The 24,408-nt window shown below is 44.2% G+C and overlaps 1 protein-coding gene across 2 annotated transcripts in view; it reads right to left on the bottom strand.

Moving 5' to 3' along the window:
• The window catches only part of cdc37l1 (cell division cycle 37-like 1), a 44,372-nt gene extending 20,925 nt beyond the window's left edge, over positions 1–23,447 (bottom strand). Inside the window, exons 1-4 of one of the 2 annotated variants that reach the window (XM_038804415.1) lie at positions 23,247–23,447; positions 8,483–8,764; positions 2,786–2,882; positions 612–727 (exon numbers count right to left, since the gene is read on the bottom strand). In XM_038804415.1, coding sequence (XP_038660343.1) covers positions 612–727; positions 2,786–2,882; positions 8,483–8,764; positions 23,247–23,369 — 618 coding nt within the window. In that variant the 5' untranslated portion in view covers positions 23,370–23,447. The remainder of the gene's footprint in view (positions 1–611; positions 728–2,785; positions 2,883–8,482; positions 8,765–23,246) is intronic. The other variant, XM_038804414.1, reaches the window with a different exon arrangement.
• Between the last annotated feature and the right edge of the window lie 961 nt (positions 23,448–24,408).

Below are 24,408 nucleotides of genomic sequence, written 5' to 3'. Positions count from 1 at the left end.
CGATCATTGATTGAAATGTATTTCGGTAACAATTCACCCGTACCTCAACATCACATATGATCAACAATCAGCCTTGCAGACTGGATATTAAATGCCCATTATCCATAAACAAGTTAACACAGCAACTCAGTTTGAATCATTATTACTGCAAAACCACTCAAAACGAACATCCAGCTTTTGAGTACAATTTGAGCCGTCGGTCACCACTGGATTACATTTCAATTGTATTGTACTGGATTTAATGCAGTTGAGTACACTTCAGTTACCTTAATCTCCTACAGTTCGGCTAAATAACAGAGTCCTTCCTGAATGCTATTTCCCATGACCGAATGATACTCAAACTTAATTTTTAAAAAAAAAGAGTACCTGAACAATCATTTTTTAGTTCATGAAAATTCATCAGATATGTTTCTCTCTCCACAACTGCTTCCTGATGTCCTGGACATTTCCAGCAATTTTTGTTTCCATCTTTCCAGCATTTGCAGTATTTTATTTTGCTTTGTCGTACTGCTGGAAATTAGTTGCCGACTCACACTTCAAAAATAAGTAAAGTTCAGGGAAACATGGATCCAATCTACCTTGTTAAAAGTTAATTGTCGTCTTTGGCTTACCTCCTCCTCTTTTAAATGAAAACACCATTTTATTAGGTAGTTAGCAGTCTCTTGGCAAATGAGATGAGGGTGGTCCGATAAATATCTCTGACTATCAACCCATCGTTTCAGCATACCTACAACAAGAGGGGAAGAGAAAAAGCCTTACAGAACTTGCTCCCAATCTTAAAAACGATGGCAGTACATTAGCCAAATGTTTATTTTGCAATGGTCAATCCCTCCCATCACATTATCACACAGCAGCAAGGAAATGAAAGTGTTATTCATCAGATTTCACAGCTAAAAGCATGGAAAACTAGCTAAATAATGCAGTGCTATGCCAATACAATCACTTCATTCACAAAATGCCGAATATTCCTGAAGATAAATTCACACGAATGATAAAATGGTACGGCCAGAATTTATTGCCCACCCCTGGTGGTGATCCGACTGAGTAGCTTGCTAGACCCCTTTGGGAGGCAGTTAAATGGCACCACTGGACTTACTGGAGTAAAGGTGACAAGTTTCCTTCCCTAAAAGGACATTAAACCTGTTTCATGGTTTTACTGACATTAGCTTCTGTTAATATTTTTTTTTGAACCACATTTAAATGGTCAGACTGCCCTGGCTTATTATTCAGGCCTTTGGATTACGTCTAGTAACTTAATTTTGCACTGCAACACCCTGTAGTCAATAATAATCTTTATTAATGTCACAAGTGGATTTATATAACTTGTCATTGGGATTATCACAGTTCAGAGTTGAAGTTAGTTTTGCAAATTGGCCACAATCAACTATGTAAGAAGTCTTACAACACCAGGTTAAAGTCCAACATATTTGTTTCAAACAGGTCATTCACCTGAGGAAGGAGCAGTGCTCTGAAAGCTTGTGTTTGAAACAAACCTGTTGGACTTTAACCTGGTGTTGTAAGACTTCTTACTGTGCTCACCCCAGTCCAACGCCGGCATCTCCACATCATGACAATCAACTATGTTATGGAAGGATAGGGAGTGGAAGAGAGAATTCTGTGATAGGTTACAATCTTGTCATAAATGAGCCCTGTAATATTGGAGTGCACCAGTGAGACGTATATAACAAACTGGTCAAACAGGGGTTCAAGAGGGTGGCACGGTGGTGCAATGGTTAGCACTGCTGCCTCATGGCGCTGAGGACCCAGGTTCGATCCCGGCCCCGGGTCACTGTGCGTTTGCACAGTGTGGAGTTTGCACATTCTTCCCGTGTTTGCATGGGTCTCACACCCACAACCCAAAGATGTGCAGGGTAGGTGAATTGGCCATGCTAAATTGCCCCTCAATTGGAAAAAAGAATTGGGCACTCTAAATTAATATTTTTAACAACAGGGCTCAAGAATAATCAACTTGCATACTTACAAACCTACCAGAAAGCAACTCTTGTAGATATTTTAACTGCTATTACCTTTAACATAATTAGGAGTCAAGCAGACAGGCAATTAAATGCCTGATTAAAGGGGCAGGTTTCAAAGAAAATCTTAAGATGGGGAAGAGTAGAGAGGAAAAGTGTTTTGGGAAGGGAATTCCAGAGTTTAGGACATGAATGCGTGAATGCACGGTTGCCATTGGTGGAGCAAAGGAAGTCAGGTATGTACAACAGGTCAGAGTGGAGAGCTGCATAGTTCTGAGGCTTGTCGGGCTGGAGGTGGTGACAAGGATCAGGAAAGACAAGTCCGTGAACTGGGGCCCAATGAAGACAAAAAAAATGGCAAATACAAATCCCAAAGTACAGTACAAATAATTTGTTAAATGTCTAAAAGTTAATATTTTTCTAAGACAACATTATTCCATTGTTCTGTTACTAATTTAACAGAAGTAGGAGGGAGAATCAGCTTTCACAAAGCACAGCTCAAAACAGCCAATAGTATTTTCACTGATTGCTGACTTGACTTGCATTTCTTTCCAGATTTACAAAGCGTGCAGTGTTTCTTCGGGTTATTTTGCAAATTATAGGTAAATGTACAGATTATTCCTGAATTACTCGTTTCTATTGCCATGTCAGATATCTACTTTTAAGACAGACTTCAAAAGTGTGAGCACAATGCCAGTTCAGGGGAGGCTGAACTGTGCCACACTCTGAGTCCATTTTGACAAGAATTGATTATTTTACAGATATATGTTTAGTATCTCACTGGGTACCTCCACTAACCGCAAGGAGCTTACCAAAGTGTCTGATCTGTTGGTTATACTTCTGTGCAAATGTTACATTTTTCCCATCTTCCTCTACTTCTTTACACTTTATCTTTTTGTTGATCACACTCTAAAAGAAAAAAAAGAGAAAGATCAGCAGTTGAAAGTATCCACTCCTCCCCCAAGTTTCACTCTTTCCCCCCCCCCACTCCTCCCCCAAGTTTCACTCTTTCCCCCCTCCACTCCTCCCCCAAGTTTCACTCTTTCCTCCCCCCTCCCCAAGCTACTGTCTCCTCATATCAGTGTCGATTTTCAGGACTCCATACTGTGCTCAGAGCGGCATGCAAAGAAGAAAAGGCCATTAACAGATAGTTATAATCAGGGAAATATGCTTTAAAACCAGGAATTACACTTGTGATTGTGACGCTCCTCTGCACTCTTTCCAAAGCCTGAATATTAGCCATCATGCAAGGAGATCAAATCTGAATGCTGTATTCTTAACTGAGGTGTGACAAGGATAATTGCCATGTAGCAAAGAAACCAATTTTAATGTTGTTCACAACATTTCAATTTAAGATGCAGTTTCAGGAACCAATTGTGTCGCAAATCTGATGACTACCCTTTTAACAGCCCAGATAGTAATGGATGATAAAGGAAAGTAGGAAGAAAGTAGTTCAGAAGATCAGAAAAGAGAATCAATATGTGTGAGTTTAGGAATAACAAAGATCAAAAAATGCTAGCTGGAATGGTTTATAGATCTCAACATTAGTTTACACAGGTCAGAGCATAAAGCAAGAAATAATCGGAGCCTGTAACAAAGGCAATGTCATAAAGCCTCAGGGACTCCAATCTTCACATCGACGAGACAAATCAAACTGACAAAGGTAGTCTAAAAGATGAGTTTGTAGAATGTGTTTGTGATAGTTTCCTGGAACAACATGTTGTGGAACAAACACGAGTTAAACCTATTTAGATCCACAATTGTGCAATAAGGAAGGTGTAATTAGAAATAGCGTGCAGCATGGTGTTGCAGTGGTTAGCACTGCTGCCTCACGGTGTCGAGGTCCCAGATTCGATCCCTGCCCCCAGTCACTGTCTGTATGGAGTGTGCGCATTCTCCCCATATCTGCGTGGATTTCATCCCCACAACCCAAAAAGAAGTGCAGGGTAGGTGGATTGGCCATTCTAAATTGCCCCTTAATTGTGAAAAAAAGAACTGGGTATTCTAAAAAAAAAATTTCAGACAGCTGGATACAGTTGAATGGGCAAATTAACTAAAAGGCATGGAGGCAAATGTACAGTGGGGAACAGTTAAAGAAACTTCAAGAAGTTCAACAAAAATCCATTCCATTGAAAACCAAAAACACAGTGACAAAGATTCATCAGTGGCTTACTCGGGAGGTTATGGACAGCATTAGATTTAAGGAAGAGGCTGAGAATGAGCAAATAGTAGCAAAGCTGAGGATCAAGAGAGCTTAAGAGCAAAAGGGCAATCAAAACATTGATCAAAAGGGAAAATAGAGCGAGTAACCTAGCCAGGAAAACAATGGCAATTAGAACTTTTGCAAGTGTATAGAAAGGATAGTAGGTAAAATAAGCAATAGTCCCCTCATCAGCAGTAACAGAAGAAATGATAACGGTGAATGAGGAACGAGTAGAGACATTAAACAAATCCATTTTATCCATTTTGGCCGAAAAAAATAGAAAGACAAATTATCTAAATGGAAAGCAAGTTCAAAATGTGTCTGGGCGTCTTTGTTCATGAATCACAGAGAGTCAGTATGCAGGTACAGCATGCAATAAAAAAGGCAAATAGAATTTAGTGTTTATTGCAAAAAGACTGGAGAATAAAAGTAGAGGTATTGTATCGTATAGGGTGTTGGTGAGTCCACATCTGGAGTATTGTGTCCAGTTTTGATCTCATTTGAGGAAGGATGTGATGGCATTGGAGATAGTTCAGAGGAGGTTCACCAGATTGATTCCAGGGATGAAAGGATTCACCGCGGTGAGGAGAGATTTAACAGTTTGGGCTTATACTCGCTGGAGTTTAGAAGAATGAGAGGGAATCTGATCAAGGTATATAAAATACCAAGAGGGATTGATAAAGTAAATACAGACTAAATGTTACCCTTTCTGGGGCAATCTAGAACAAAGGACCATGGATATAGATTGAGAAGCGGTAGATTTAAAACTGAGATGAGGAGGAACTTCTTCTCACAAAGGATGGTGAATTTGTGGAACTCGCTGCCCCATAATGCAGTGGAATCGGAGTCATTAAGTGGTTTGAAGGAGATAGATATATTTCTGATAAAAAATGGGTTAAAGAGATATGGGGAAAAGGCAGGGAGGTGGGTTTGAGACCAGGAGGAGATCAGCCAGGATCTGATTGAATGGCGAAGCAGACTCAAAGGACTGAATTGCCTACTTCTGTTCCTAATTCCTATTTTCATAGGTAAATATTTTGTGTCTGTCTTCATGATGGGAGAAACAAAATTACATACTGCCTTTATGCCAACTAGGGATGGGTATTAAATGCTGGCCTTCCCAGTGATGCCCACATCCTTTGAACAAATAATTTTAAAAAACTATAGGTCATGAGGCAAAGCAGTGCAAAATGGGAATCTGGGAACGCAACTGAGGAATTAGGAATTTCTTAATAGAGTGCCTGGATGTAGTTTCCCCCGCCCCCGCCAAAGGATAAAAGAAAAGGGGTCGGGGGAGGTGGATGACAGGCGCAAGCTGAAGTTTGTGGATGTCAATGTTTAGCATAAAGACTGAAGGAAAATGGGAGCAATGAGATTTAGTAAGAAAGGTGTGTGGTGGATGACAAATAACAAGGATCTGGTGGTGCAAAGTGTGACAGTCTATCGTGAGCAATTTTGATGTATAATGTCAGCAGACTACGCTAATAGCCGAAGTGGAGGCAAAGCAAGGAAAGTCGCATCAGAGTTTATGCACACAGGAAACCAGATGGAAACTTGGTTTGGGGAACACACCTAGTGACTGGTCAGAATTTACCCATCTGGCCCAGTTCTAGAGGGGAATTTGAACTGTTGAATGAACTGACTTGAGCACTGACAGCCACATAAAAGACATTTACAATGCTTAACAGCTAAAATATGTGGTTGCAGAGTTTAACATTGAGCCAAGGACTGTTCTTAAGGACTTTAGTTCTGAAGTAAAGTTCTTGCCTAGAAATGATAACTCTGTTTCTCATTCCACGGATGCTGCCAGATCGGAGTATTTTCAGTATTTTCTGTTTTATTTCCAATTTCCAACATCTGCAGAATTTTGCTCGTTTTAGATTTTAGATGTTAACTGAGCAAAAACCCAACTCATATCAAAATTAAAGCATGTGGCGCCCTCTGGGGCCTGTGTGAACAGTGCAAACATCAGTGATTCCCTTCAAGCAATCTGATTAAAACATCCTTTATTCAGACAGGCAGAATCTAAACCCACAAGGTGCAAATCAGAATATTTAGTTCAATGCAAAATCAATCATAAATGGCGTCCCATGTGACTGCGACAAAGGGAAATTATCCCTCTTCTTTTTTACCCATTATGCCACGCAGCCACTGCTTCTCATCTTTCTTGATCTGTGTGCAATCTTTGACACAATTGACCACACTATCCTTGGCTCTTCACTATCGTACAGCTGGGTGGGATTGCTCTCACCTGGTTCCATTCTTATCTACCGAATTACATCCAGAGAATCATTTGCGATGGCATCTCTTTCTGCTCCTATGCAGTTACCTCTGGTGTCCTGCAAGGATATCTCCTTTAACTTGTCCAGGGGCTACTTCTCAGTGACATCATTCAAGACCAGCAGCTTTTATAGATATGCTGATGGCACAGAGCTCTACCTCACCACCACCTTTCTCGACTCTCCCACTGTTGATGAATTATCAGATTGTTTACCTGACATCCAGTACTGGATGAGCAGAAATCTCCTCCGATATTGGGAAGGCTAAAGTCATTCCTTTTGGTCCCCATTTCAAACTCTGGTCTCTCACTATTGAATCTATTCCTGTCTCTAGCAATAGTTGGAGACGAGTGTGTTCACATTCGTGGGGTCATATTGGGTCCCAAGATGTGCATCCAACCAATTATTTGTGCCATCACCAAGACAATCTATTTCCATCTCTACAACATCATCCGTCTTTGCCCCAATCTCAGCTAATTTTCTGCTGAAACCCTCATTCCTGCCTTTAATGCCACTAAACTTGATTATTCTAATGCATTGCTAGCTGGTTTCTCACGTTCTACCCTCCATAAACTTGAGGTCATCCAAAACTCTGCTGTCTCCTGACCTACATTTGCTCCCAGTCAAGGAAAACTCTGATTTTAAAGTTCTCATCCTGGTTTTCAAAGCCCTCCATGGTCTTCTCTCTCTAATCTCATCCAATCCCATAACTCTTTAAGGTATCTGCGTTCATCTAATTCTTTCTTTTTTTTTTTTAAATTTAGAGTACCCAATTCATTTTTTCCAATTAAGGGGCAATTTAGCGAGGCCAATCCACCTACCCTGCACATCTTTGGGTTGTGGGGCAAAATCCATGCAGACACGGGGAGAATGTGCAAACTCCACACGGACAGCGACCCAGAGCCGGGATCAAACTTGGGACCTCAGTGCCATGAAGCAACAGGGCTAACCCACTGCACCACCGTACTGCCCTGGGTTCATCTAATTCTGACATGTATCTCCAATTGATGTCCATGCCTTCACTTGTCCAGGCCCCAGGTTCTGAAGTTCCCCCCTACGCCTCTTTACCTTGGTTTCCTCCTTTAAGACATGCCTTCAAACTTCCCTCTTGGACATGGCTTTTGATCATCTGACCCAATGTATGGGCTCATTGTCTTATTTTGTTTCACAATGCCCCAGTGAAACACTTTGGGATGTATTATCAGAAAGGCACTATATAAATGCCAGTTGTTTAAAGAAAGTAAAATTTAAAAGAAAGACTGGATAAAAAAATGGATACAGGAGACAAAGTAAAAATGGGAGGACATTTTCAAAATGTTAATATCTAAAGGAGGAATGAGATTCCATATTAGTAAAAGTAAATTTTCAGTGTCTGCAGGATTGGTGAGCCACAACTTGATTTATCCTCTTAGTGGCAAAGTCACACCCTTCATGTATTTCAAAGCCTGGCCTCGGAGATACTGTTGTAGTGAAGCTGGTGGAGGAGCAGGACAAGTCAGACAGCAACACACTGGTTTTCCTGTTTCACTGGGGACACCAAAAATTGCTGCCCAATTTAATCTACCAAGGACTCCTTATTTCTATCACAAAATTCTAGCTGTTTTAGTGACATTGGGTGAGGAATAAATGTTGGCCAAGACACCAAGAAGAATCCCCCTGCTCTTCTTTGAAATTGAGCAGTTGGATCTTTACACGAAACAGGATCTCGGTTCCAAAATCTAAAAGATGATGTCTCTGATAGTGCAGCACTCTCTCAGCATTGGATTGGATTCTCAGCCAAGCTTTCAGGTATAAAACAACATATACTCTCATCAGAAGTATTCCCATCGCGAAAGTGAACCCGAAACAGAGTCACAATGTACACCCTCCACAGATGCTGCCAGGCCTGCTAAGTTTTTCCTGCACTTTCTATTCTCAAGCTGCCATGTGCTGGGATTTGAATTACACTTCTCTAGATTCTTAGTCTATTTACATAACTATTTTGCCATCATGCCCCCTATGATTAACGCCAGAAACATATACTGTACCTTATTAAACCCTTCCTTACTGTCTGTGTCAATGTTCCATGAACTTAGTCGCTCGTTCCAGATCAGCTCTTCCTCCTTTTGCCTCCACTCGTCTTCTTTCTGTTTCAGCTCCCAGAATTCAGTCTGTGCTTTGGCCCGTTCTTGTTCCAAAGACTCAGAATTGTGCAGTTCCAAATCGCAAAGTCTCTGCTGGGCTTCCGCGAGCCTCCACCTACATTCCATTGTCCTCTTCACCAACTCCTGCTGCTTGTGACAAACACTCTCCACTCCACCCATGTGCACCTAGGATTTAGTGGACATCACAGATTAACAAGCATCAAAATACAATAATACAGAACCGTGCAGTTCTACAGCACAAATGATGATCATTTTGACCACCGTGCCAGTGTCAGCTCTTTGAAATAAAGAAAACAACCTCAGGGTGTCCCAGAGTGCGACACAGATAACGAAGTAACTCTGAAGTGCAGTCACTTGTTGTAATGTGGGAAACGCAGCAGTAAATTTGCACACCAGATGCCACAAACAGCAATACGATAATGACCACATAATCCACTCCAGGTGTTGGCAAAGGAATAGACTTTATCAAAACTCTGGCGATAACTTCTCTGTTGTTCTTCAAATAATGCCACGGGTTCTTTCATGGCCACCCTGCAGACATTGCCTAGTTTTACCATCCTGTCCAGGAGGCACTTCACCAGTACTGCACTGAAAAGTATCAGCTTCCTTCTCTGTTCCCACTTTCTGTCGGTGTCCCTCGAAGAATCATAGAATTTACAGTGCAGAAGGAGGCCACTCAGCCTATCGAGTCTGCACCGGCCCTTGGAATGAGCACCCTACTTAAGCCCATGCATCCACCCTATCCCTGTGACCCCATAACCCAGTAACCCCACTCAACGTTTTTGGACACTTTCATTGCCAATCCACCTAACCTGCAAATCTTTGGACTGTGGGAGGAAACCGGAGCACCCGGAGGAAACCCACGCAGACACGGGGAGAACGTGCAGACTCCGCAGACAGTTACCCAAGTCGGGAATTGAACCTGGGACCCTGGAGCTGTGAAGCAACCGTGCTAACCACTGTGCTACTGTGCTGAGGTTAACACATCCAACTCTTATATTGGGCTAATTGTGTTAACACCAAGAAGCCTGGAAGTGGAGGCAATTGTACTTCTATAGTTACAGGGTTGAGTCTCTGTACAGTCACATGCCCCAACAGTTAGGAAGTGAACGCCATTCAGCCCCTCGAGCCTGTTCTGCCTTCATTTTGATCATGACCAACCAGCATCTTTACTCCCTCTCCCTTAATACTCTTCAAACACCTGGATCAGATCACATGTCGATGTTCTATTATCGTGGGAATACACACCAAATTTAAACCCCGAAGGTCAGGTCTCATCTCTCATATCTAATGGCAGAGAATGAAGATTCTGCTCTTCCATTAACTTTTCAGCTATCTGGGAGAGCTGTGCTAATCAAAGCAACAGTTGTCACAGAGGACTGAAGTCCTCATATTTTCGGTCTTCTGCAAAAGGGTAGTGCTCCCAGCTTAGCAAGTTGTGCCAATATTATAAAAGATGACATTCCCTCACCATTATATCCGTGGAAAAGATAACATGCACACAATCTCCAACAGGGGACTTGGTTCATCACAATGACCGAGCATGTCACGAGATGTGATTCCGCAGGAGTTACATCCGACATGCCACACACACTGTATTTTGTACCAAATGGAACAGACGTCAACTTTTAAAAATTTGTTTCACTGCTCTGCCTTGTTCCAAATTTAGAGGCATTTGCAGATTTTCAGCTGCTTTGTGATGAAAGGCAATGAATTGGTAAAAACACTTAAATGTCCATCCATCATTTTCGTAACCAAAGAGGTCAATAATGTCAGTACACATGAAGCACACAAGCAATCCAGAAGCCCAGGCTATTGTTCTAGGGACATAGGTTTGAATCCTATCTCGGCAGCTGTAAGGAACGCAGACAGGGGGAGAATGTTCAAACTCCACACGGACAGTGACCCGGAGTCGGGATCGAACCCGGGTCCACAGCGCCATGAGGCAGCAGTGCTAACCACTGCATCACCATGCCACTCTTAGTTTCAGAAATAAGTGACAATAAAATCATTGTCGATTTTCACCTCCCAACTTCCTACAGCCTGTCCACCATCTACAGGACATAAGTCGTGGGTGTGATGGAATACTCTCCACTTGCCTGGATGAGTGAAGTTCCAACCACACTGAAGCTCGACACTATCCATGACAAAGCAACCCACTTGATTGGAACCCCATCCACCACCTTCAACATTCAGTTACCCCACCACCAATGCACAGTGGCAGCCGTGTGTACCATCTACAAGATGTACTGCAGCAACTCACCAAACTCGTTTGGCAGCACCATCCAAACTTGTGAACTGTACCACCTAGAAGGACATAGGTAGCAGATGTATGCGAACACCACCGCCTACATGTTCCCCTTCAAGCCACGCACCATCCTGACCTGGAACTCTTGCCGTTCCTTCACTGTTGCTGGGTCAAAACCCTGGGATTCCCCAACTGCACTGTGGGTATACCTACGCAGCAGTTCAAGAAGGCAGCTCATTACCACCTTCTCAAGGGCAATTAGTGATGGATAATAAAAATGCTGGCCTGTTCACCGATAGCCACATCCAGTGAAATAATAATAAAGAAGAATGATTAATTTTAGTGCAAGTTCCAGATCTGAGCTGTGGAATTGTTTTTTAAGACTTCATTAACATTGGGAGATAGGGTGAACTGACTTATTTTCCAAGAATGTCATGGTTGAAATATTGCTGATTATTTTGGAATTATGTGGGATTGCTTCAGCTGCTGTGGTGGAATTTGTCACAGCTGCCAAAATGTGAACAGAGTTTTCAAAGCAGATTGTTGGGAGTGGGTGTGGCTGAAGTCTCCTTGGTGAGATGGAGAAAAACAATAGTGTTTCTGAAGCTGGCAGACCTGCTGGGTTTTCCAGCATCCTCTGTCCTTGTTTAAGATTCCAGTATCCACAGTATTTTGCTTAGAATTGTAATAACGTTGAGTTAACATAGCATGGCAAAGGTATGCATTCTACTAAATTCCCCCTCATCACTAGTTATGCCTGCCTCCCAACATTTTCCTTCTAAGAGTACATGCATCAACGTTTACAACAATCATGCCTTTTAAATACATATTCTGTTCTATTCCTACCATTGAAATAATTAACCTCTTACTTCCCCACAGTTCACTCTGCCTGCTACTGAGTTACCCACCAAATTATAATTAATCTCCGTATTGTTTTCCCCAAAGTTCATCACTCCACACTTTCTGCATTAAACTGCAGTTATCATAGGTCTGCCAATTGTAGGGCGGCATGTGGCACAGTGGTTAGCACTGGAACTGCAGCTCTGAGGACCCGGGTTCAAAACCCGGTCCTGGGTCACTGTCAGTGTGGAGTTTGCACATTCTGCCCGTGTCTGCATGGGTTTCACCCCCACAACCCAAAAGATGTGCAGGTTAGGTGGAATGGCCAGGCTAAATTGCCCCTTAATTAGAAAAAATAATAATTGATACCCTAAATGTTTTTTAAAAGGTCTGCCTATTGCACCAGACTGTGTATATCCTCCTGAAGACTGGTACTATCCTTCTCATTGTTTATTACATTGACCTGAACCTGAATGATCATGCACATTTTTATGAGAAAAGAATGGTTCTAATACTTAGGAGAACACACTGTACACTTCTACCCAGTTAGAAAAACATCCGTTCATCATTACTCTCCATCTGTTACCCTGTTAGACATAGAACATCTAGTGCAGAAGGACGCCATTCAGTCCATCGAGATGCACTGACCCTCCAAAAGAACAATCTACATAGGCCCACTCCTCTACTGCATAACGCAACCTATCCTATACATCTTTGGACTGTGGGAGGAAACGGGAGCACCCGGAGGAAACCCACGCAGACAAAGGGAGAATGTGCAAACTCCACAGACAGTTACCCGAGGTCGGAATCAAACCTGGGTCCCTCACACTGTGAGGCAGCAGTGGTAACCACTGTGTCATGCATGGTATCACCAGTCCTTTAATACCATTTCCTATAATTTTCTGAAAACGTTTGCCTTTTCAAAATCCATATATACATCTACGGCACTGACATTCATCAATCATTCCAGTTATATGTTATGAGAAATAGGAGCAGACCCTCTGGGCCTGTTTCATTAGTGAAGATGATCATGGTTGATCATCAAACTCAACCCCACCTTCCCACACCACCCAGCACAGTGCTAGATTCCATTAGTGTCCAAAAATTATTCATCTACGTCCGGAATAAATTCAATGACTGGGCATCCACACCTCTGTGGGGATTAAAAAAAACTGCAAAAATCCTAAACCAGCGAAGAAATGTCTCAACTCAGTCCTAAATGGCACCACTAATTGAGATCACAGCTTCTCCTTCTAGACTCAATGGCCTGACACTGGGAAGTTCTGAGGAACAAAGGGATCTTGGCGTGTTTGTCCACAATTCTCTGAAGACAGAAGGGCAGGTTCATAGGGTAGTGAAAAAGGCATACGGGACACTTGCCTTTATCAATCGAGGTATCCATTACAAAAGCAGGAGGTCATGTTGGAGCTGTATAGAACTTGGTGAGGTCACAGCTGAAGCACTGCACGCAATTCTGGTCACATTATAGCAAGGATGAGATCGCATTGGAGGGGGTGCAGAGGCTACTTACCAGGATGCTGCCTGGGATGGAACATTTAAGTTATGAAGAGAGGATGGATAGGCTTGGGTTGTTTTCGCTGGACAGAGAAGACGGAGGGGCGACCGGATCCAGGTGTACAAGAGTACGAGTGGTATGGACTGGGTGGATAGGGAGCAGCTGTTCCCCTTAGTTGAAGAGTCAATTATGAGGGGCAGAAGGTTTTGGGGAGAATGACGAAAAACCTTTTTACACAGCGGGTCGTGACCGTCTGAAATGCACTGCCTAGGAGGGTGGTAGAGGAGGGTGGTAGAGGTGGACTGCCTCAAATCCTTTAAAACGTACCTGGATGAGCACTTGGCACGTCATAACATTCAAGGCTATGGGCCAAGTGATGGCAAATGGGATTAGGTGGGCAGGTCAGGTGTTTTTCGTACGTTGGTGCAGAGTCGGTGGACTGAAGGGCCTCTTATGCACTATTATTCTGTAATTCCCCAGTCAGGGGAAATGGCTTCCCATTATCTAACCTATCAAATCCAGTAGGTGTTTGTAGGTTATCAAATAGATCACCTTTAGGGAATTTATATAGAGCTTTTCATAACCAACAAACATCTCAAAGAACTGCACTGCTCAATGAAGTATTTTTGAAATGCTGTCGCTGTTTTAATGTAGGAAACACTGCAGCCAATTTACATGCAGCAAGCTCCCACCAACAGCATTGTGAAAATGAATGCAAAACATACTTTATATGACGGGAGGGGGAAAATATGGCCAAGAGACTGGGCATATCTTCTTTGTTCTTCCTCAGAATAATGCCATGGGATCTTTCATATCCACCTGACGGGGCAAATGGGGCTATAGTTTAACTCATCGAAAGTGCAGCACTCCCCGAACACTGCAATAGGGCTTGAAGCCGGAATTTTGAAACTCAGCTCACACAAGTCCTACTGTGCTCAAATCATTCCTCGTCTGCTCAATCTTTCCTCATAAAACAATCTTCACATTCTGGAAATCAGTCCAGTGAACCTTCATTGCAGTCCCTTGAGGGAAAGTATATCCTTTCCTTGGTAAGGAAACTAAAGCTGTACACTGTACTCCATGTGTGGTCGCATTAAACACTACATTAAGATGCCGTTGCTCATATTCCAATGCCTTTGTAATAAAGGCTGACAGGCCATTTGCCTTCCTACTCAAGAGTTATCCCAGGTACAGCCTTTGAACACGAATATTTAATTTCTCTGTAGGACTAATATTATAATCAGCAGAGACATTACCCACCCCCAACTTTTTATCCCTTCCTTATCATTCAAAAATACAGTTTGATCAAGAGTGTTTAGCACTTGTCCAGACCCATGTTTCTGTTATAGCCACTCCTTTTCATAACTCCATAATAGTAATAATAATAATAACCTTAATTGTCACAAGGCGGCTTACATTGCAGTGACGTTACTGTGAAAAGCCCCTGTGGTAACTTAAAGCTGCAGCTCATCAACCTCATTTGTAACACTTCCTTTCATTAACACACGTATTCCTATACAATTTTAGAGTGGCTTCTGCCAATCCTTGACCTACCTTCTCGCTGCAAGGCCTCAGGCTTATGGCATTTGCCACTCGCCAATCCACCCTCTTGCTGACTCTCCAGCTTGCTGCTTCCCTCTCTTCAATCCTCGCTGTGAGCGCAGGCTCTGGAGATAAGCTGGCTCAACTTGCAGGAGGCAAGTTCTCCAAGTGGGTTTGTGATCAGTTTCATCCCTTTCTGATCAGAAATCTGCTGGAAACAGATCCCTGACTCCGCCGATGAGATAAATTACTCAACAATGGGTGGAACATATTTGGGACACCGGGCTGGGACACATCTGCTCTCCACCGCAGTAAAACCATCAGGGCAGCAGCCTCACTTACCTTGCCTCCACCTGCACGATAGACAAAGCTGCTTCTCCCAGTGGGTTTAAAACCAGGGCATGGGTGGAAAGGGAGATTTCTGATCAAGATGCGGTGAAGCTGATCAAAGCCACTTGAAAAGAACTTACCTCTTGCAAGTCGAAGATGCTCATCCTGCATTCCGCTGCTAACAGAGAGAGGAAAGCAGCGAGGAGAGTCAGGGAGCAGGGAATTTTTTAAGACACACACTAGGGTGCAATTTAGCATGGCCAATCCACCTAACCTGCACATCTTTAGACTGAGGGGGGAAACCGGAGTACCCAGGGGAAACCCACGCAGACACGGGGAGAGCTTGCAGACTCTGCACAGTCAGTGACCCAAAGCCAGAATCGAACCTGGGTCCCTGCCACTGTGATGCAGCAATGCTAACCACTGTGCAACCGGGTGGAGCAGCAGAGTTAGCAAGAGGGAGAATCAGTGAGAGCATGGAACAGGGAGTGAGAAAGGTCACAAGTCCAAGGAATGGCAAGAGGGTTGGCGAGAGAGTGGGGGAGGACTCAAGTTCGAGAATTGGTAAAAGGGTGGGTTAGAGAATGGGGGAATGCGCTAGTCTACAGAATGGACTTCCAGTGGCGGCATGTAGGGAGAGGTCATGCATGAGGTAGCTCCCGCCAGGGCACTTGTGTTTTGGCCCTTTTTTCCCTGTTCCCAGGGTGTTTTGGCACATAAACTCTCCCCATCTGAAGGTATAAGGAGCCTATTTCTGAAAAATATCAAAAAAGGCTGCAGAAGGAAATTCGTCGACATGCCCGGGGGTTTCAAGTGGCTCCTCAATAGAGAAGATGGCAGCGGTGGCAGCTCTGATCACGGCAGACATGTTGTCTGCGCCTTGCGGCAGCAGATGTGATAGGAGGGAACACAGCGGGAGATGCTCTGACCAAACCTGACCTGTAAATCAATAAAACGGCAGCGCTTGCCACAAAAATGGAAGAAATCCCTGGGGGAACAATACGGCTAAGAAGAATGCAAAAAATAAATGAATGAGGGGCGAGCCAAGCATGTTCCTCAGACCCAAATGTTTCCTTGGAGCGGCAGGGGACAAAATGGCAGCAGCGGTGAGCATCCCCCCCCCCCCCCCCACCCCAGGAGGCCGTGCAGCCATCAGCCGCATTGTGACGATGGAACTGAAAAGGTACCAGTAGGAGCTGGCCGGAGTAAAAATGTCATTGGATGAATCCCTAAACCAAATTTCAATCCAATTGAAAGGGATGAACAAAAATACGGAGCTTGGGGTGACATGGTCAAAAATATAGAGATGGCTCTCTCCAACCACAGCGAGCAGTTCATGGCACTGGAAACAAACTGGCTTCGATCCTGGAATCGAAAAAGTTTTTGAAAAATAAAGTAAGTGACCTGAAAAACAGTTCTTGAAGACAAACCTCCACCTCATGGGTTTGCCGGAGGGCAACACTCCCACAGAATACGTGGCCAGCATGCTGTTTAAGATGGTGGGTGAGACGTTTTTCCAATTCCCCCCCAGAGCTAGATCGGGCTTATCGCGTGCTGCGACCAGAACCTTGCGCAGAGGAAACTCTATGAGCAATGATCATAAGGTTCCATAAGAAAAAGAGCAGATCCTGCTATGGGCCACGGGAGCACCGAGACCTTAAATGGGAGGGTCACTCGACCCGGCTATACCAGGACCTTAGCGCTGAGTTGGCGACAAAAAGAGCAACATTAAATGGGGTGAAATATGCCCTATTCAAGAAGTGTATCCGGTTTGGGCTACTGTACCCAGCCCATCTTAGAGACTCTGTCGAGGCAAACGATCACTTCTCTATTTTTGTCTAAGAGTTCAATTGCTGCTAGAACGTTAGAAGTCAAGTAATTTTTCTACATGGCTGATTTACTGAAGTACAGTGGTTAGCACTGTTGCTTCACAGCTCCAGGGTCCCAGGTTCAATTCCCGGCTTGGGTCACTATCTGTGTGAAGTCTGCACGTTCTCCCCGTGTCTGCGTAGGTTTCCTCCCGGTGCTCCGGTTTGTTCCCGCAAATCCCGAAAGACGTGCTCGTTAGGCGAATAGAACATTCTAAATTCTCCCTCAGTGTACCCGAATAGGCACCGGAATGAGACTAGGGGATTTTCACAGTAACTTCATTGCAGTATTAATGCAAGCCTTTTTGTGACAATAAAAATTATTACTATCATTATTATTTTTTATGATGCTAGTACTGCATATATTGCTCTTACTGTGCTGTTGTTACTGGATTGTTACAAGTGTATTTACTTTTAATATTTTTTATGATTTTTCTCAATTTTTAATTTAGGGTCGGTTGGAGAGCCTCTTAGCTATGATTAGAGATGGGTCTAGTGAAGGGAAGTTACAAATGTGGGTATTCTGCAGCTCCCACTCCCAAACACCCAGCGAGGGGGAGCTTAGATTATAGTGTTAAAAGAGTTCAGGTTTTATACAAATTTGATGTTTTTGTTGGGGGTGCTGGGTTAGAGGGGGATTGGGGAAGGGAGTGGGAGGTTATAGTTGGTAGTCTGACATTGTCCACTAATTTATATTTGTCCGGTCCACCAGGCTGCTGTTCTGGTGGGATCTCTTCACCCTGGCATTACAGGATTTCTTGCTTGACCCAGTGGGTGAGGTGGTAGAGGTTCTCCTTTCCGCGTTATAACCTGGAACATGAGGGCTTTCAATGGCCAGTGAAGTGGGCAAGGGGCCTTTGCACATTTGAAGAGTTTAGACCCAGGTGCTGTATTCCTACAAGAGACCCACGTGCGGGTGAAGGACCAGATACGGCTTCGCAGAAACTGGGTGGGACAAGTCTTGCACTCAGGTTTTAAGGGTTTACAGGACCGGTTTAGCTCAGTGGGCTAGTCTGCTGGTTTGTGATGCAGAAAAGGGCCAGTAGCGCGGGTTCAATTCCCGTACCAGCTTACCCGAACAGACGCCGGAATGTGGCGACTGGGGTCTTTTCACATTAACTTCATATTTGTGACAAAAGGTTATTAATGGTATGGCCAGAGGAACTGTAGTATTATCCACAAAAAAATACAATTTACTCTCCCAGATTTTGGATGATCTACATTATTGTCGATGGTTAACTGGAAAACACTCCGGTTATTTTGGTGAATATCTATGCTACCAATTGGGATGACCCGAGCTTCATAAACTCCCTGGTGAACGTCCTACCCGATTTATTCACATCGGCTGATTTTGGGAAGAGTCCTGGACCCTAAACTGGACCGCTCAATGTCCAAATCCCAGACCCAAACTGGGATGTCCAGGGCACTGACCTCTTTCATGGATAGTATTGGAGGGGTCAACCCGTGCCGTTTTCTGCATCCAAACAGTAAAAAAATGTTCCTTTTTTTTTTTTTGCATGTTCACTGCACCTACTCCCGAATTGATTTTTGTTTTGTTGTTAGCAAATTTCTCCTCCCCTCCGTGAGAGCAGCCAAATACTCAGCAATTATCGTCTCGGACAATGCACCTCATTTTGATGAATTTTGCTTTGATTTCGGCCTCCCTGAGCACATGCCTTGGAGATTAGACACCACTTTACTGTCAGATGACCAATTCAGTGTAAAACAGAGTCAATTTGTCCTTCAACACTTTGGGAAACCCAAAGGCAGTCATGGGGGACGGGGGGCCCGGAGATTATATGGGGGTCAGAGATTATCTAATCTTAAACTCACATTGTGAAAAAGGAAAGAGTGGAACGACAAAGGCTAGTGGGCTCCGTCTTGGAGGTTGACCACCAATATTCTTTTGCCACGATGCTGGGATTTTGGTGCATAGAAAAAAATCTGCAACTTCAATTTGAATTGATTTCCACGAACAAAGCGATGCATCAATTACAATGTTCTCGGGGCACCTTCTAGGAAGATGGGGAACAGGCGGTTTGTCTTCTTGCGCATCAACTCCAGAAGCAGGCTGCCTCCCAAAAAATCCCTCAGATTCAGAGCAAAGAAGGTAACCTAGTGTCAGCCCCTCTCCAGGTTAATGTGGCTTTCAGTACGCTTTACCATGAGCTATAGGAGTCAGAGCCTCCTCCAGATTCCTTAGACGTGACGAGGTTTCTGGATGGTTTACACATTCCGACCATCGAGGAAGGCAGGAAACAGGAACTGAAATCCTTCAGCCAAGAAATACAGAAATGTATCGGTCGGCTGGAATCTGGCAAAGCCCCAGTCCTGACAACTTCCCACCTGAATTTTCTCAGAGCAACTAATACCATTAATTTTGAACATGCTCAATGATTCACTGTCTAGGGAATCACTACCCTGTCCCTTGCCCAAGCCACAGTCTCGGTGCTCCTTCAAGAAGATAGGGGCCCAGTAGAGTGTAGGTCTTATCAACCCACTTTACTCCTCAACACTCAAGTTAAAGTACTGGCAAGAGTCCTGGCAACCCGATGGAGCCATCTTCCAACTATAATATCGGAGGAACAGACAGGCTTCATCAAAGTTATCGGACTTCTCAAACATTGTTTTTTTCCCCTCAACTGCTCGGGAACCTGAAGTTATAGTATCTTTGGATGTCGAGAAAGCATTTGATAGGGTCGAACTATCTTTTTGAGATCTTGGATAGATTTGGAGTTGGCCCCAAATTCTCCTCCTGGTTCATCTAATATACAATCCTCCGAAAGCACCAAATATGACCTCCTCTGAATACATTCCGAGAGGCAAGTGCACTAGATAGGGCTGCCCCCTTTCTCCATTGCTCTTTACAATGGCCATTGAAGCTCTGGCAACAGCATTGAGGCTGTCAGAGGGATGGAGGGGAATACACCTGGAGGGAGAGGAGCAGATGACTTACTCTTATATATTACGGATCCCATCTCAATAGAAAACACCATGAAAATACAGGTTTGGCACATTTTCAGGTTATAAAATTAAATGTGGGTAAAAGTGAGTGTTTTCCAGTGAACCCGACAGCCAGAAGGTCTCACCTTGGTTCACTGCTGTTTTGTCTCTTGCCCTCTAATTTCCGATATCTGGGAATCCACGTAGCCCATAACTGGGCCCGACTCCCCACACTGAACTTTTCAAGCCTCATCGGCAAGATTAAAACAGACTTACAGAGGTGGAATAATCTCCCTCTGACTCTGGCGGGCGGGATCTAAACTGTAAGATGAATATGTTACTAAGGTTTTTATTCTCACTTCACAGAATCCCAATGAGTTAGTCGAGGGTAGTTTAGTAATACAATAACCTTAACCTCAGAGTCGGGGTTGCCGAAGGGTGTGGAGGGCCCAAATCCTACTGCATTTTTCTCGCAGATGTTCGAGAAGATGGTGGGGAAGGTTGGACTTGCGCCCCTTCCAGAGCCGGACAGGATCCATTGAACACTCCTGCAGAAGCCACAAATGAATGAGCCACCACGGGCAGTCATTGTAAGATTTCATAGCTCCCAGGAGAAGGAGCAGGTTTTGAAGAGGGCCAAGGAGCACTGTGGATTGAGGTGGGAAGGGAGCCTCATTAGAATTTATCAGAATGTCCGAGCAGAGTTTGCGGGCGGCCTTCAATAAGGTTACAGTCGTATTGTACCAGAACGGAGTGCGGTTTTGAGTGGTGTATCCGGTGAGGCTGCGAGTTAACCTACGAGTCAAAGGACTATTATTTTAACATTTTGGAGCATGCTGAAGCCTTTGTTAAAGATCATAGACTTGGGCAGCACGGTGGCACAGTGGTTACCACTGCTGCCTACGGCGCTGATGACCGGGTTTTGATCCCAGTCTTGGGTCACTATGTGTGGAGTTTGCACATTCTCCAGTATCTGTGTGGGTTTCATCCCCACAACCCAAAGATGTGCAGGTTAGGTGGATTGGCCAACTAAATTGTTGCTTAATTGGAAAAAAAAAGTAACTGAGTACTCTAAATTTATTTAAAAATTAATTAATTTAAAAAAGACCATGGACTTGGATCAAGTTAATGGGGCTCTGTGGGGACGCTTATGCTTGTTGATGGGAAGGGGTTTTGAGGTATTTTGTGTATATTTTGTTGTTATTTCTTTGTTCTTGGGATGGGATGGGGCATTTTGCACATGTTACATGGTTGTGGATGGGGAATTAACTGTTCTGTGGGTTATTGTTTACGGTAGTATTGAAATGTACGGCGCCAAGTGGGAATTTGGTCTTTGATGGATCTCGTCTTACTTTTGGCAACTGAGTTGGATAGGGGTGTTTCTTTTAACTTTTTCTACACTGGGTACCTAGCTAGCAGTAAATTTAACCTAGTGAGCAGGTTGCAGGTGGGGGAGGGAAGGGCTGCAGCCTGTTTGACCTGTTTTTTTTTGGTTCAATGAGCCTCGCATTTTTGTTTTATTGGGGATTGAGTTTGGCAGCCATTTTGGGTGGGCCTTGGGCCTACACTCTATGGGCAGATATTTGATTTTTTTTTTTTTAAATTTAGAGTACCCAATTAATTTTTTCCAATTAAGGCGGAATTTAGCTTGGCCAATCCACCTATCCTGTACATCTTTGGATTGTAGGGGCGAAACCCACGCAAACACAGGGAGAATGTGCAAACCGATCCAGAGCCGGGATCGAACCTGGGACCTCAGCGCCGTGAGTCAGCAGGGCTAACCCATTGCGCCACCGTGCTGCCCCTTGGGCAGGTGTTTTCAGGTTTTGAGGTGGGGGCGGTTGGAGGCTCCCGATTCGGGTGGTCACCTGGAATCTAAGGGATTGGGTGGCCAAGTAAAAAGGTAGAGGGTATTTGCTCACCTAAAGAATCTAAGGGCTGATTAGTGTTTTTGCAGGAGACGCATTTGAGGGTGAGGGATGAGACCAGACTGGGGAAGGGGTGTGAGAGCCAGCTATTTCATTTGGGCTTTGATGGCAGGGCACGGGAAGTGGGAACATCTTTTGGATTGTGGGGGTGAGGCCCACACAGATATGGGGAGAATGTGCAAACTTCACATGGACAGTGATCAGGGGCCGGGATCGAACAGGGGTGCTCAGCAGCGTGAGGCAGCAATACTAACCACTGCGCCATTGCACCACTGTTGCAATTTCGATTAACAAACCGGTTCTTCTCTGCTGACAATATTGTGGTTGACCTATATGGCAGGTACGTGATGGTTACTGGGTCCATGGTAGGCACATTGGTGGCACTGGTCAATGTATATGCCCCAAATTGGGGCAATATGGCATTTATTAGAAAGCTGTTGCTTCAATTCCAGATTTGGATACACACCAACTGATTTTTTGGAGTGATTTAAACTTCATACGTGATCCAAAGTTGGATCACTGTGGGCCTAAGTCGTGGATCCTTTGGGGGTGGCAGAGGCACTGTTGCCATCTATGGAGTAGATTTGTGGCAGCTTGTGCACCCAGGCAATAAGGAATTCTCATTCTTCTTTCCAGTCCGTGGCTTATTCCAGGATCCTTTCTGGTGGGTAGGTCTCTTCTCCCTTGGGTGAGGAAGTTGGAATACGTGACCATTGTCATTTTAGACCATGCTCCACATCTGGTGGACTTCGTTTTGGAGTCCAGTCCTGGTCAGTGCCTGCCGTGGAGATTGATGTAGGGTTACTGATGGTGGGGGAAAGGGATTTATGGACAAATGTCTAAGCCTATTGAGGAGCATGTTAGGGTCAATAAGAACAAGTCTGTCTCGCCCTCCACACCATGGGATGCATTGAAGGCAGTTATTGAAGGAGAGATGATATCATAAGGTGCATACGGATAGGGAGGCAACGGCAGAGGTTGTTGGACGCTCTCCTGGAGGTGGACCACTGCGCGCACACTCACCAGTACATGGCACCGGAGGGGTAATGCAAACATTGCATTTGAGGCATGATCTTCAACTTTTTCCTAGCTCCTAAAACTCTGCCTGAAGAACCTCAGCTGTATAGCTGTGTCATTGCTCTTAATAACTGCAACTTCTGGCTGATTTTCCCCCCTCCTCTTTACACAATGTCCTTTAACCCTAACATCACACTAGGAATTATGCATTCAGGAGGGATAGGATGTTGACCAGGGATAATTTTACTGCCACACAAAGGAACAAAAACTCTGCAGGATTCAGAGTGTCTGTTTTGCTGGAGATGGGGGGGGGGGGGGGGGGGGGGGGGGGGGGAGATGATGCAGCTGCTGTTATATTGAACAGGATGATGAGTTACAAACTGGTCTGCAGCGCAGACATACTGAGGAACCATACCTGACTTTGGCACGCCATGTTAGGAAAGAGTTTGTATCTCTGTCCTTCTTCCTCGTCCGCCGCCTCCTCCTCGTCGTCGTTGTCTGAGGCGGCTGCGGGGAAGCCAGGCCGATAATCCATCATCCTCCCCGGAGCAGCCGCACCAGCCTGACCGTCACAAAGCGGCCGGAACACGTGACCCAGCCCGCCGCAGTCACGTGACCCCCTTCCGCGCCTGCGCAGCGGCTCCCTCACTCACTCACTCTCAGCTCCACTGGAGCTCCAGCCTCAGCATTGCTGCAGTCAGCTGAGGTTGAACACCTTTTCAACATTGTCCGCTGCTGTTTCCCTCTGGTCGAAAATTATCACAATCACAATGCAGTCTCCAGAGAAGTGGGCCAAGACCCTATTCATTAAAGTCCAAAGATGGGGCTGGTTAGGTGGATTGGCCATGATGAAATTGCCCCATAGTGTCCAAAGATGTGTCCGTTAGGTTAAAGGGGTTATTGGGAATGGGGGTGGGGGCAGTGGCGGACTGGGTCTAAAAATATTGGTTGCCAGGAGACAAAGGGGGTCCACCCACAACTACAATGCTATTATTTAATTTTCATAACGAATAAATAAAATTTTCAAAAAATACATATGGAAAAAAGGGTACAATTAAAATTTTTGTGGAAAAAATGTGTATTTCTTAGTAATTACAGTGTACATGTACTGTACATATTACTGGCAGTAGATACCAAATGTAAATACAGAATGTTATAATTGATTTTTTTTTAAATTTTAAGTAATTGGTTGATATTTTTTAATAGTTTACTGCACAATTTACACATTAACAGATAGTTCAAAAGCACAATAGAGCATTGCATGCAGTCCACTATATTAAGAGCAATCGTTTGTGTTCGCTAGATGATTGTGTGAATCTGCCAATAATTGCTTCTGCATCCAATTCATCTAACAATTCCTTTTCAATGGATAGCAACATGTATGATTCCAAATTCTCTTCAGACAGCGAATTTCTTAACCTTGTCTTTATGATCTTTAGCTTTGAAAATGTCCTCTCACATTGGACTTGAGTAACTGATGACTTTATAAAGTGTGCAGATGACTTTATAAAGTTCATAAAGGCTATCATATGCCTTGTCATGAAGTCTGTTGGATGCTAGAATTTTTAGTACACACG

The sequence above is a fragment of the Scyliorhinus canicula genome, chromosome 8 (assembly GCF_902713615.1).
Source record: "Scyliorhinus canicula chromosome 8, sScyCan1.1, whole genome shotgun sequence".
Taxonomy (NCBI): Eukaryota; Metazoa; Chordata; class Chondrichthyes; order Carcharhiniformes; family Scyliorhinidae; genus Scyliorhinus; species Scyliorhinus canicula.
Note: the sequence above shows the minus strand (reverse complement) of the source record. Positions and strands in the feature narration are given on the sequence as shown.